The sequence below is a fragment of the Coenobita brevimanus genome, chromosome 69 (genome assembly GCF_032717465.1).
Source record: "Coenobita brevimanus isolate Jiangsu-jjx chromosome 69, ASM3271746v2, whole genome shotgun sequence".
In the NCBI taxonomy this organism is placed as follows: domain Eukaryota; kingdom Metazoa; phylum Arthropoda; class Malacostraca; order Decapoda; family Coenobitidae; genus Coenobita; species Coenobita brevimanus.
In genome coordinates, this window is record NC_137022.1 from 24,988,767 (window position 1) to 25,003,425 (window position 14,659).

At 42.3% G+C, this 14,659-nt stretch overlaps 1 protein-coding gene across 1 annotated transcript; it reads left to right on the forward strand.

The window, feature by feature from the left end:
- The first annotated feature begins 713 nt into the window (after positions 1-713).
- Positions 714-13,549, forward strand: LSm-4 (COMM domain containing 5 Like Sm protein 4). Its single transcript, XM_080277219.1, has 5 exons — positions 714-837; positions 3,607-3,710; positions 6,396-6,505; positions 9,131-9,277; positions 13,324-13,549. Exons 1-5 carry the CDS (start codon positions 714-716, stop codon positions 13,493-13,495), a joined length of 657 nt encoding a protein of 218 aa, XP_080133345.1. The 3' UTR covers positions 13,496-13,549.
- The last annotated feature ends 1,110 nt before the right edge of the window (positions 13,550-14,659 follow it).

The window sequence follows — 14,659 nt, forward strand, 5'->3', positions numbered from 1 at the left end:
AACAACAAAAGTACGTTCGTGGACAGGTGAGGAGGTGGGCGGGACGTGTCGCTTGAAATGGCATTAATTCTTAACTTTTCATTGTATTTTTTGTCACACGTAGCATATTGATAACGAATTGCGTGACATTAGCAATATGTAATGATGGTTCTGTCAATAATGGGTTGTTTAGGCAAGATAACCAGGTAAGGCAGGACTAGTCTGGTATTCAATAGTTTAAGTTAGACATAGAAATTATTTTGAGTGTTATTGTATTAGTATAATGTACGCTAGTGCATGAATAGGATAGTATGTGTGTAATTTATGACTTTGTGATACAACATTTTGTATTGATGAGATGCTTTATATGATTTTTTTTTTTTTTTTTTTTTTTTTTTTTTGTGCACAAGTTTATGAAGAATGATACTTGAGGCTGTGACCAAAATCTGCATAGAGAGAATAAAGATGTGTCACAATGGGAAAATGTTAACCAGAGTTAATGGTACTTAGTCAGTCACTTGGTGGATTCACTGTATCATGGGTTAGGTTAGCGTCCTGTGTGTGCTCCAGTCATAGTAAACTTCAGCTTCAGTCTAGCAACACTCAGATCTTCACTCTAGTAATGTCACCACTGTAATAATGTTGAATATCCTTAAAATAATGAATGATGGTGATGTTAATAGAGTTGACAGTGAATAATGAATTTTGTATCCCCAGAGTACTGTACATACATCATGGCTGGTGTTGGCATGAGTCATGAGAATATTGTGTTCCCCGGTCGAGTTCCGGCTGAGGTGAGGACTCTGGTCAAGGCGGCCAAGGACATGGACAAGACCTTCTATCGGCGCCTCATTAAATGTTGGTAATGTCGTGCACAGTACCTACCAAACACCAGTACGTAGAAAGGCCTCGGTATGGGTATCTATCTGTCTTTAGCCAGACGTCTCATTATAAGTAGCTTTTCTGTATTTATTTTATTTTTTTAATATTTTGCTATTAAGTCCTCAGTACACACAGTCAGCTTTAGGCCATAAGTAGCATCATGTGACACCCTTTTTTGCTATTAAACCTTCAGTTGCTTAGATAATTTTCCTGATAAAGTACCATTTCTACCTTCGAAGTTGAATTGCCAGTTTCCCCACAGTTTGCAGCAGCAGTTATGTATGTAAAAAGTTGATACAATGCCTGTTTTATCACTTATAGTTTTTATTAGTTTTCTTACAGTCATGTTACTGGAATACGTTTGTTTCTGAGTCTGTGACTCCAGCTCTATATCCTGGCAAATTTTTTGTCAGTACACCGCTTCCCGTTCGATCAGCGAAGTTAAGCAACGTTGGGTCTGGTTAGTACTTGGATGGGTGACCGCCTGGGAACACCAGATGCTGTTGGCATCCCTACGTCAAGTGGGGTTGGTGGAGGATTAGTGCCCCTCCCTGTAAAACAATTAACTCTAAGCCCTTGGCCACCCTGTCTGGGATACATGGCGTCTGGCAATGAATGAATGAATGAATGACTGAGGTGGACGTTATTTGTGCCTTATAATTAAATTTGGTGGGAACAGGTGTACATCACCTAAATTAGACTGTTTTCTGCTAGAAAGGTTTAGAGTATCACGGTGATCATATGCCTGATAAAGATTTAAAGCTCCTTCTTGTCATGTAACAAGAATTACCTTTACAGTACACTTGGTTCAGGAAGTACCATCAAAGTTGTATGAAGCAAAAAGTGTACTCAGCATATGTTAATATACATGTTACTGTGGTATATATGCACAAATGTAATGTTGTAACTGCTAGGTGAGTGATTTTTTTTTTTTTTTTTTTTTTTTTTTTTTAATATAGATTTACTGATTCAGTATGTGGATGGACAAGAGGCCCACCAAGACATTAAGTACCGTAACTTGGTGTTGGGATGAGGGTGTAAAAACTGCAGTTAAGGAGAAAAGAAGGCTTTTCTAGGAATGGAAGAAGGGTGGTAAGAGAGAGGAATACTTGGCTGTCAAACGTATGGCTAGAAAAGAGGTTTACAGGGCGAAGTCTGAGTCACAGAGAATTTTACTTGATAACATAAATTGTATGGAAAGGAAGAATATGGCATTTAAAGTGGCAAATCAGATGAAGAGGGAGAATAGGGATATCATAGGTGAGCAGTGTGTGAAGAATGATGAAGGAAGGGTAGTGGTGAACAGTGGGGATATTATAGACACTTGGAGAGAGCATTACAGCAATGAGGTGTTTGACTGGGACAGGGAGGGTTTGGAGCCAGCATATCCAGTGTTTGACCCTTGGCCTTTGATTGACACTGCTACTGTGAGCAGGACAATAGGCAGAATGCAGGTGGGGAAGGCAGCAGGTGTATCTGGGCTGACTGCTGAAATGTTGAAAGCCTCAGGAGATATAGGGGTGAAGTTAGTCACTGACCTGATAAATACGATTATATATGAGTGTGTTGTCCCATATGATTGGCTGAAGAGTATAAATGTAAATGTGTACAAGGGGAAGGGTGATGCCCTGAAAAGAGGAATTATAGAGGCATTAAGCTTTTAGACCAGATAATGAAGGTAATGGAGAGAATTCTAGAAGGTATGATTAGAGAAAGAGTGAATGTTAATGAGATGGAGTTTGGATTTATGCAAGGCAAAGGGACCACTGATGCCACATTCATTGTTCGATAGCTTTAGGAAGAGTGTATAGGAAAGAAAATGGAACTGTACTTTGTTGATTTGGAGAAGGCCTAGAGAACCGTAATGCCTAGTCTAATTTGTCTTGCTAAAACAGCCATGGCTCAGTGGGTTAGAGCGCTCAGACTGAAGGGTCGGAGGTTCGAGTCCACCCGAGGGTCATTGGTAGACATCAGGAAGGGCATCTGGTCATAAAGTGCTACACACTCCAAAACCAAAGTCCTCTGCCCAGGGGCAACACCTTAGCCCTTATTGAAAAAAGGGGATGCGGTGTAAAACTTAAAAAAAAAAAAAATCTGCGGGACTGGTCTAAACTGGTCCAGACCAGTCTAAAAGCTTCATGAAAATGTGGCTATTATGTGGTGTTTAGGGAACCAGAATACACCAGTGGGCTTAGAGTATTATAAGAAAAGATTAAAGTTTACTCCATGTTTTTTATTAACTGCAGTACATGTACTGCTGGTGGTAAGTGGGGCATCCATCATTCACTTACTTATTGCAGTGCTGCTTATAGGTGACTACACTGAGTGACAAACCTAATGGTTTCCTGTAACCCGGGAAACCATTTACAATGCCGGTGGTAACCATATAACCAAGTATTGGGGTGATGTGGAGCTTACTGTGGTGCCCCTTTTAACTTGGTGGAGAGATGCAAATACAGCGTCCACCGAGGAACCAAACCTTTACGCTCTTCCCCGCACCTTGCTGTGACAAGGTGCTGTCTACTTCAGGGGAACATCAGTTCACTACATAGAACAGCCCTGCAAGGGGGTTTGCTTGCCCATTGTTGATGGGTGTTCTCAGCCTGACAGGTCGGAGTTATTCTACTGCTGCAACATATGTTTTTTTTTTTTTTTTTTTTTTTTTTTTTTTTTTTTTAGTGCAAGCCATACCATAGATTGGATATATTAGTAATTGTTATTGGAGTTTTATTGTATGTTTTGCAGTGAGCCTGGGGTACTTGCAAGGTAGTGCTGGTGAGGCTGAGTGTGAGGCAGCAGTGCGGCAACTTTGTCAGGCAGCTGGCGCCACCACAGAGCAGGAGGTTATGGTTAGTCACACAACACATGCACTTCACACATATACACATAAAATCAGTAGATCATTGTATAAATTGTTTTGTTTCTTAACATGCATCACCACCATCATCAGATCTTTCTCACCCTGGGGCAGGGAGAGGAGTAGCACAGTCCAGACAGCCAAAGTTTGCTCACTTCAGTGGGCCATCTTTCCATTCACTCATCATTTCAACCCTCAAAATCCTGGCTGCATCAGATGGGCAGAAAAATATTTCATCACGTTCTGTAGCTTCACATACACCTATCCAATAGAGCCAATTTGAACGCTGTCACGTTAAAAAGGGATGCCATATCCCTGGTTATGTGCATCCGCACAAAATTCATCCATCCAGCTCGATCTCTTACAGTCCGTTAGCCTCACCAGTTGTCATACCTCTCTTCCTCACACACTCGCCCACCATATTCCTCCACCATCTTCTTGGTGCACCTCACCTCCTCCCTCCTTTAGATTCTCTCAGATATACCTTTTTCACCCCTCTATTGTGATCCATTCTCTCCACATGACCATACCATCTCAGCACACTGTCTTCATTTCTGGTGTCTACAGACATACTCACTCCACATCTTTCACTTATCACATTATTCCATATCCTATCAACATTCTGTATTCCACATACATTCCTCAGCAGTCCCATCTCCACTGCTCTTACTCTTGACTTTTCATTTTCATACCACACCATAGTCTATCATCCATCCATCCATCCATCATCCAATCCTACATTGCCTCATGAGGAGTGTAGGAGCCCGGGGCTAGGCAGTTGGTCCCGACATTTAAGATGAGAGTGACCCACTTAACTACCAGGGGCCAAAATTTGGTTATATGGTTACCACCCAGCATAGTAAATGGTTTCCTGGTGTACAGGAAACCATTTGGCTTGTCACTAAGTGTAGAGTCACCCACAGGCAGAAGGAAGAGGAAAGAATGAAGGAAAGAAAGACAGAAGAGGGAGTGTAAAGTTACCCATAGAAAGAAGGACTAGGAAAGAATGAAGGAAAGGAAGACAGATGAGGATGGAAGGAAAGAAGGATGGAGGAGAGGAAAGGGCAGACACCTGACAGCAGCACTACATTGAGTGTGTGGGTGATGAGCACCCCCACATCTGTATGTTAAAGTTGGCACTAACACTCCTTAATGTAAACCTCGCGCAGCTGCAACACTCAAGCCTCTGTTTCTTATCAAGACCTTCATAGCACCAGCTACCTTCCTTCCTTCCTTGTGTCACTCTACTTTTCATTGTACCCAGGTATTTGAACTGTTTCATCAATTCCAGTCTCTCTTCATTCATTGTAACATCACACTGGGAGTCACCTTCTCTCTCAGTAACCATCACTTTACTCTTTTACATTTACTCTCAGGGCATGACACTCACAGACATCTACAAAACTCTGCACTAGCCTACCAAGCTTTTGTCCATTATTTTTAAGTAGCACTGCATCATCAGCATAGAACAAATTTCAGTTATTCCAACCATCTCCATTCATACCAATGCCATCCTTCTCTTCATTACTTGTGTTTTTACTTCTCTCATCACCCTTTCCATATGTATGTTCAGCAACCATGGGTACATCATGCACCCTTGTTGCACACCCCCATTGATCGTGAACCATTCACTTAGATGCCCATTTACTCTTACACATCCCCCACTGTCATCATAAAAACTCTTGACAGCACCTAGCAGCTTACCATCTATACCGTACATGTGCAAAACCTTCCACAATTCTTTTCTGTCTACTGTGCCATATTTTTTTCCTGATCCATAAATGTCATAAACACCTTATTGTCCTACTCCCATGCCCGCTCCACTATCTGTCTCACTATAAATATTTGATCCACACATCCTCTGCCATTCCTAAAGCTACCCTTTTCGTCACTCACTAGGACTTCTATCTCTCGTACTTTCTGTATAATAATTCTTCCATGTACCTTCCCTACCACGCTCAGTAAACTTATGCCACAATAATTCTTTCACTCACTTCACTCACCTTTATTATTGCACAGGGGTACAATCACTGCCTTTTTCCACCCTGCTGGCACAGGTTCACTCATCCATGCCATCTCACATAGCTGCAACAAGCACTTCATTCCACTCTTCCCACTACACCTAATCATCTCTGCATACACCTCATCGACCCCAGCTGCTTTCCCATTTTTCATCCACTTCACAGCATTCTTCACCTGTGCGAGTGTCATGTTTCTTGGCACTGCATTTCTTCTCTGCACACCCCCAAAACCAATCACAATAACAGCCGCTTTGCATTTCAATATTTTTGCAAGAAATTTCTTAATCAGTTTATGAACACTTCACTTAGAACTTCTCCACTTATTCATTACTAAGTGGTCAGTATGTGCATTGAAGGCTGTAAATAAATACTTTTGGTTGTATTTTGAAACTGTCAACAAATCAAGTTATGTCACAGTAAAGCTGTCTCAATAACCTTTGTATTGGGGTTATGTGTGGTACAGCTAATGATGGCTTATAAGCTGGAAGTTCAGCTAAGCACTAATATCATCTGAATCTTTCTCAACATTTGTTTGAGACTCTTAGGGATATAAAATGTGAGAGCAGTCACAGTACCGTACCAAATATTTTTCATACAGCGAACTCTTAATAGCATGTATGGTTATAAGGACTAACCTATTGCCACTGTGCCAACAGACAACGTGTGTACAGTATGCAGGTGTGTTGGCTCTGCTACGAGCTGCTCTCAGGGTCAACACATCCACTGTGCGGCAGGACACTTGTATCGCTGACTTTACCAACTTAGGGTGAGACTATTGTTTATCTATCTGTCTATCTATCTATAGCCCGACGCCCTAATCCCGCAAAGGGTGGCCGCAGACAAAACGCCTCCAAGTCACTCTGTCACCCACCATTTGACTACCCTCCCCCCAACTCACCCCCCCCCTCCCTCATATACCTCTCAACTCCATCCCTCCACCTCATCCTTGGTCTACCCCTCCCTCTCCCTCCCTCCACCTCACCTACATACACCCTCTTAGTCAGTCTTTCATTCTCCATCCTCTCCACATGTCCAAACCACCTCAGTGTATTTCTCCTAATCTTTTCAACCACATCCACATCTACCCCACAACGTTCCTTCACTTCTTCATTCATCAACCTGTCCCTCCACATCACTCCACATGCTCCTCTCTAGTAACTCATTTCCACTGCTCTCACTCTTGACTTGTTCCCATCTTGCAAGGTCCACGCCTCGCTTCCATACGTCAGGGTAGGGATCACAATACCATCATGCAGTGACTTCTTAACTTCCATACTCACCTCCCTATTTCTCATCACACTTCTCAGTATGAAAGTGCTCCCCCCCCCCTTTTTTTTATGTTGCATTTTTTTTTTTTTTAGTTCAAGGGAGATTTTTCTTAATGAAAGGGTTAATAGGGATTGTTTTAACCTCTTTGCTAATAGAAGTATTCCCTAAGTAGAATAAAATATGGTGGGAGTAAGCATAGAATGAAAAGACAAAGACATTACACTGTCCATTGAAGTTAACCCCCTTCATTTAGTGGTAAGTGATGACACCCATCATCCACTCACTTGATATAGAGCTGCCAATTTTTTCCTTCCTATTCTCACTCTGTCTCTGTGTTTGTCTTCTCTTCTTGCTTCTTTGTTCCTTCCTGTCACTTATTATTCTTTGCACTTAAGGTGGCTCTGCATTGAATGACAAGCCAAATGGTTTCCTACAACCCAGGAAACCATTTGCAATGCTGGGTGGTAACCATATAACCAGATGGTGGGGTGATGTGGAGCCTGTTAAGGTGCCCCTGTTAACTGGTTGGACATGCAAATGCAGCATCCATCCAGGAGCCAGGCCTCCATAATAGTCCAATGCCTGACCATGGCGAAGCATTGGCAACCACAAGAGAATGTCGATTCACTGCAAAGGATGGCCTTGCAGCGATGGTTGGCTGCTTGCAGTTGATCGGTCTGCTCAGTCAGATAGACTGAGGTTAGTCAAAAACATCAACAGTCACCATCATTACAGGTATATCTCTGTATGCTTCTCTAGCTATTGCCAGATATTTTTGTTAATCATATATTTTTTTTGTTTGGGTGTTTGTTTGTTTCCCCTGCAAAAGGAGAGAAACGACACCTTCAGTATGCATTAATCCCAACATTACATTGTCACTTTGTATTTTCTGTCTACCATCAGTCTCTAATTATCCTAGGAGGAAATAACGTAGTGAAAGAGTGCACTGGGATTGATTAGGTTCCGCTTGAGGGGATGGGGCAATGATAAATATCTGGTGCTGTGTATTAGTGATGAAGGTAGATCACTTGCACAGTAGACAGTGGGTAGACATACTGTTGGTAGTTCTCCTATGTTTTTATTTTCTCATTCCTAGTTGGGGTATTATCCCATCTTTTGATGGGAAATAAAATCAGAATGATGATGATGATAATGACTGTTATTATTGCACACAATACTGGTATTTACAGTCATCCCTCATTTTTTTGCAGGAGTTAGGGAGCAACCACACCCATGAATAGTGAACATTTGCAAATAATAAAAATTCATCTAAAAGTGCCACCACAGCCATGATTTAACTGTTTTACTGTCAAAAAAGAAAGAAAAAAAACTATTATGACAAAAAAAAAAAAAAAATGTAGTTCCCCAAACCGTCGCCAGGCATTGGAATTTACTTGTTTTAGTTGGTGGGGGCGACACCATCCACTCACTTGATTTAGTGCTGCTCGTAGGTGCCTGCCCTTTCCTCTTTTCTTTCCATCCTTCCTCTTGTCTTTCTTTCCATCATTCCTTCTTCTTCCTTCTGTCTACGGGTGACTGTACACTGAGTGACAAGCCAAATGGTTTCCTGTACACCAGGAAACCATTTACTATGCTGGGAGGTAACCATATAACCAAATTATGGCGCCTGGTATTTTAGTGGGTAATTAAGGCGCTCCAGTTGGATTGGGCCAGTGCAGGTTTATAGCCAAGGGTTGGTTGGGTTTTATTGCTCACGTAATGCCACTCAGGGATGAGTGAGGCTGGTCACTCTCATCTTAAATGTCAAGACCAACTTGCCTAGCCTTGGACTCCTACACTCCTCATGGGGTAACACTGGATTAGATGATGATGATGATTATGAAGTGTATTTTCAGATGGTTTAGCCACTAATTTCAATAAATCATCTCAAAATACACTTTAACTAAAATATTTTGTGATGGTTTACTCATCTGCAGATAACCTAAACTGGCACAGTTATTACTGCTGAATAGAGGTATAACTACAGCATATTAAAAAATGGATTTATTTTACTGTATACAGTAGTGTACATTATTGCCTTCTCTCTTCTTGCTATTTTGGAATTGGTAAATGACAGGGATCCCTGCAGAACTTATTCAGTTTGATATTTCTTGCCGTACAGACTTCCAAATGAGTTTGCAACTGATGTGAGCCGAGTCGTGTATGGCGCTGCACGGGCAGACATTAACCGGCAGCTTGTGGTGGCATCTCCGGCCCTCCCTACCCTCACCAACATCAGCTGGAGAGTGGAGGTCACCATATCAACCAGGTCAGGTTCGGATGATGTGTTTAGATGTATGTAGGTGATTGGCTACAATCAACCCTGGAAATTACTGCCAGAAGGCTGTTCACAGCATATGCTTGCTGTTGTGTGCTGGTGTTCTGCATCACTGTAAAATATAATTCTCACAACAAAATTATGCATGCTCTGGTGTGCTTGTGTTCTGCATCACTGTGATCTATAATTCTCGCAACAAAATTATGCTTGCTGGAGTGTGCTGGTGTTCTGCATCACTGAAATCTGTAATTCTCACTTGCACCACCTTGGATCTGGTGGGGCTAATTATACAGAGTACAGTGCTGCAAAACTTTCGCCTGTGCCAGCAGGCATTTTGTGTGAATGCTGCCTGAGAGTGAAGTGTAGCTTCAGGTTTGGTAACAGGCCCTCTCTCAGTGATGACCCAACAAAATGCCTGGAACCACTGTCTGATTTGCTTTTTCTCCATTTCTGCAACATTTGCAGCCTTTCTTCTAACTTTCTCTCTGTTGAGCACCACCTCTCCTCCTCTAAACTGCACCTTTGCTTTGTAACAGATTCACCTGTCGAAGGTTACTGATACCAAACCGTTTTCTGTATCCTCCTACTCTCTCTGTACTCATTTCAAAGCCAAAGGTGGTTGTTGTGTATATGTACGCAGTGACATACCTTGCTTTCGTGTTCCTGAACTTGATTCTTCTGTATTCTCTAGTCTCTGGCTTCGGCTTTCCTGTCATTCTCAGACTAAAAGTATCTGTGTTGTTTACTATCCCTGAATTCTAATGACTATGAAAAAATCTTCAATGATCTTACTTCTAAGATGGAACACATCCTATCCATTTCTCCATTCTCTGAAAACTCCATCCTAGGAGATTTCGGTGTTCACCACCACCTTTGGTTCTCTTCTCCTTTCGCTGGTCCACCTGGTGAACAAGCCTACATCCTTTCTATCCTTATTGACCTAGAGCAGCTTGTACAGCACCCTACCCGTATCCCTGACCACCTTGGAGAGAGTTCCAACATACTTGGCCTCTTCCTTACAACTAATCCTTCTGCATACGCTTTTAATCTTTCCTCTCCGTTGGGCTCCTATGATCACAGCTGTATCACTTTAACCTGTACTATCACTCTAGTAAGGCCTGTGGACCCTTCAAAAAAGCGTCGGTTGTGGCACTTTGGAGCTGCTGACTGGGAGGCCCTCAGGCAGTACTTTTTGATTTTCACTGGAATGATTATTGCTTCCATGGCCAGGAGCCATCTGAGTGTGCCATGCGCATTACATAGGTTATTCTCTCAGGCATGAAAGCATACATTCCTTTCTCATATCCTTTGACTAATGCAAAAAAAACATGGTTTAATCACGCTTGTTCTAATGCTGTCCACAACGAGGAGAAGGCTAACAAAAGGTACCAGAGCTAACCCACTCCTGAACCTCATCTCTTTTATGCTTCTGCCTGGAATCATGCAAAGTCTGTTCTTTGCTCTGCTAAAAATAATATCATTCGTACTAAATACTCTGAACTCTCCGACTCGAATTCTTCCCATTTTTTCTGGCACCTTGCCAGAACACTTTCTAACAAATTTACCTTATCATCCTTCCCTCCTCTTTTCCACTCTAATGGTTCTGTGGCTATTTCTTCTACTGATAAAGCAGAACTCTTCGCTCAGACTTTCTCCTTCAGTTCCTCCGTAGGCGATTCCTGTGCTGTTCCTCCATCACTTCCCTCCTCAGACTTTCTCATGGCTAACATTAAGATTTCTTCAGTTGATGTATTTTCTGCCATCACTGACCTCAATACTAACAAGGCATTATGGACCTGATGGGGTCCCTCCAGTTGTCCTCAAGAACTGTGCTTTTGTGCTTACACCCTGCCTAGGTAAACTTTTTTGCCTTTGTCCATCAATTTGTACCCTTCCTTCTTGCTGGAAGTTTGATCTTCCCACCTACCTTTCAAACTCCTGGTCATCCTTCTTTCAGGATTTTGGTGAAAGCTTTGCCATTGTACTTGACATCTCAAAGGTTTTCAGTCGGATCTGGCATAAATCTTACAGTTTATGTCTTTCTATCTCTGCCTTCATCTTTAGCTTCCTTTCTGGTTGTTCTGTAGCTGCTGTTGTTGACAGCCACCATTCTTCTCCTAGAGCTATCAGTAGTGGTGTTCCTCATGGCACTGTCCTATCACCAACTCTCTTCCTTTTATTCATCGATGGCCTAAGCTGGACAGTACATCTAATCCTATCCACTCATGCTGATGACTCCACCTTTCACCTTTCCATTCGTTTCCCACAGCGTCCATCTCAGCAGTTACTTCAACAAACTAGGGATGAGGCTATGGCACACCTAATGTCTAACTTGGCTTATATCTCTGATTGGGGTAAAAGTAATCTTGTTGTTTTTAATGCATTAAAAACTCAGTTCTTACATCTGTCAACCTGACAGTGTCTTCCACAGGAGGACCCCCTATTTTTTAATAATATCCAGCTTTTCTTGCATCATCTTTAAAAATACTTGGGGTTTCATTCTTTTGGGATTTGTCTTGGAAAGAACCTATTACCTCCCTTGTAAAATCTGCCTCCAAGAGATTAGGTGTGCTAAGCCGACTCTGTGGCTCCTTTACCCCTGCACAGTTGTTGACTTTATACACGGGTTTTATTTGCCCTTGTGTAGAGTACAACTCGTGTGAGGAGGCTCCCCACATACAGCACTTCTCAACAAGGTGGAGTCAAAGGCTTTTCGTCTCATGAATTCTTCCTCTTTTACTGGCTTCCTTCAACCTCTGTTGCATCTTTACCTCTTTTCTGTGGCTACTTCAATGGTCATTGCTCTTCTTAGCTGTCTGCTTACATCCCCCCACCACTACAACAGACACATAACTCCTGTCGAGCATCAAACTTTCATCCCTTTTCTGTCCAGCTCTCTAATGCAAGAGTTAACCGTTACTCCCAGTCCTTCATAAATGCAACAGGTCAGCTCTGGAACTGTCTTCCCTTGTCTGTGTTTCCTACTGCCTATGATCTCCAGTCTTTCTAACCCAGTGTGTCCAGGCATCTCGAAATATACGTACAGTATCTTGAATTTGGCTCATATCTTATCTTTGTTTTTGTTTTCTTGGAGGGAACAATTTGTGGGCTCCGGGCCTTTGGTTCCTTCTTCCTTGCATAAAAAAAAAAAAGGCCATGCAGTCATAAGCCTATCTATCTATCTATTGCCAGACACCATAATCCCGTAAAGGGTGGCCATTTGACACTGAGTTAGTTGTTTTACAGGGAGGGGCACCAACCCTCCACCAGCCCACTTGTTGATATGTAGGGAGTATGTATGGTTTGGTTATATGGTTACCACCCAGCGTTGTAAATGGTTTCTTGGCCTACAGGAAACCATTTGGCTTGTCACTCAGTGTAAAGCCACCTGTAAAGAAAAGAAAAGGATTAAGGAAAAGAAAAGGAATAAGAAGTGACAGGAAAGATAGGAGAAATAGGAAGAGAGGAGGGCAGGCACAGAAAAAGAATGATTAAAGCTAAGGAAGTAGGCAGCACTACATCAAGTGAGTGGATGATGGTCGCCACCACCTACCACAAAGGCAGGAAACTCAGCCACAAATAAACAGTCAAAGTCTTACATGAAATTCCCACCCAATTACAAGTCTTATTACATAACACAGAATGAAGAAAGCCCTCCTGTATTGGGGCGTGGTGGCCCCACCACCCAGCATTTATTGTGCACAAAGTCTTTGACCTCCTGGAGCACAGAAAGAATAGGATAATGAATCTCAGGCCTCTTTTATCCTCTGGTTAATATCCGAGTGAAATCAGTGAGCCATGCTTTGCATATCCACATCCCAAGTGAATGTCAAAAATTGGATTTGAGAGTGAATGGATATATTATCAGTTTCACTGGGCACACTTTTGAAAGTTCTGTTCTTTTTATGCTGAGGCTGGTGATAGTAAGGAATGTAGCAGTGATGATAATGATGATTGTAATTGTAGATGATGGTGATGATGATATTATGATGCATTTTTTCCTGGTGAAGTACCTGAACTTGTATGTATCCTGTCAGCTGGTTGTCACGTGTGCTGGAGCCAGTGGTAACTCTGCGGCTGGAGTCGAGTGATGGCACATCCCACACATTTGAAGTGCCCATAGTCAAGTTCCACCAGCTTAGGTTTACAGTGGCCAGCCTTCTGCACCAGATGGAGAAGCTGGAGGCATCACCACTAGTCAAGAAGTAGCAAGTTAGTCTAATAAGTTTAGTGTGACTGTATGTGTACTCTCTTGAGTCATTGTTTCTGTACATCCCCAGATAATCTATGTAGCTATCTATTGCCAGACACCTAATTCCCATAAGGGGTAGTCACAAACAAATCTCCTCCATGTTTCCTGGTCCTCTGCCATTCGCTGCCCTGCTCCCATCTCACATCTCCCTCTCTCATATACCTCTCCACTCCATCCCTCCATCTCATCCTTTGTCTTCCCTTCCCTCTCCCCCCATCCACCAAACTCACAAACAGTCTCCTTGTTAGTCTCTTGCTCTCCATCCTCTCCACATGGCCAAACCACCTCAGTGTATTTCTCCTAACGCTTTGTATCACATCGACATCCACAACATAGTGCTCCTTCACTTCCTTATTTGTCAGTCTGTCTCCCCCAGTAACTCACATGTTCATCTCAACTAGCTCATATCCTTCTCTCACCCTTGACTTGTGTCTTTCCAGCAAGGTCATTGTTTCTACACATCCTCTGATAATAATGATAATAATTATAATACTACTAACAATTATCTTGTCGTTTGTTTCACAGAAGCATCAGTTTTCTTATGGAATTCAATAGTGCCTGAAACACATTTGCACCATTGTAAATTACAAGAACTGTGACATTATTATATCCAACACAAACTAAACCCTGTAATCATCCATTACAGCATTGTTTCTCCTCCTTCTCCATGACCAGAAGGAATATGTAGCCAGGGTTTCATGCCAGACAGAAATCTGTTGTTGGTACTGTAGTTTGGAGCTTTCCTTGACTGTTCTAATACTATTTGTTGCTTACTGTAATCCCAGTCTGTCTGGCTAGGCAGAGCAATTGACCACAGGTAATCAGCTGCTTATGTTGAGCCATCCTACAGGTACAGTACAGTACATATATATTGTACAGGGTCCTGCACCTTGCTGTGATAGACATTGCCTCACCAGGGTCCTTGCTGTAGTGAGGTGCAAGGATAATATGAGGGGGTTTGACTCCCAGTTGAATGCTGTGGCTGCTCTACCCAGGATGCACAGCACCACCACATGTAGGCTGTTCTTCAGTCCCACTAATAATAACAGTACACTGTATCTCTAGAAACTGTTTTTATGTTGTCTAATGAAGCTTTGAACTGCGACTACAGCAATGAAAAA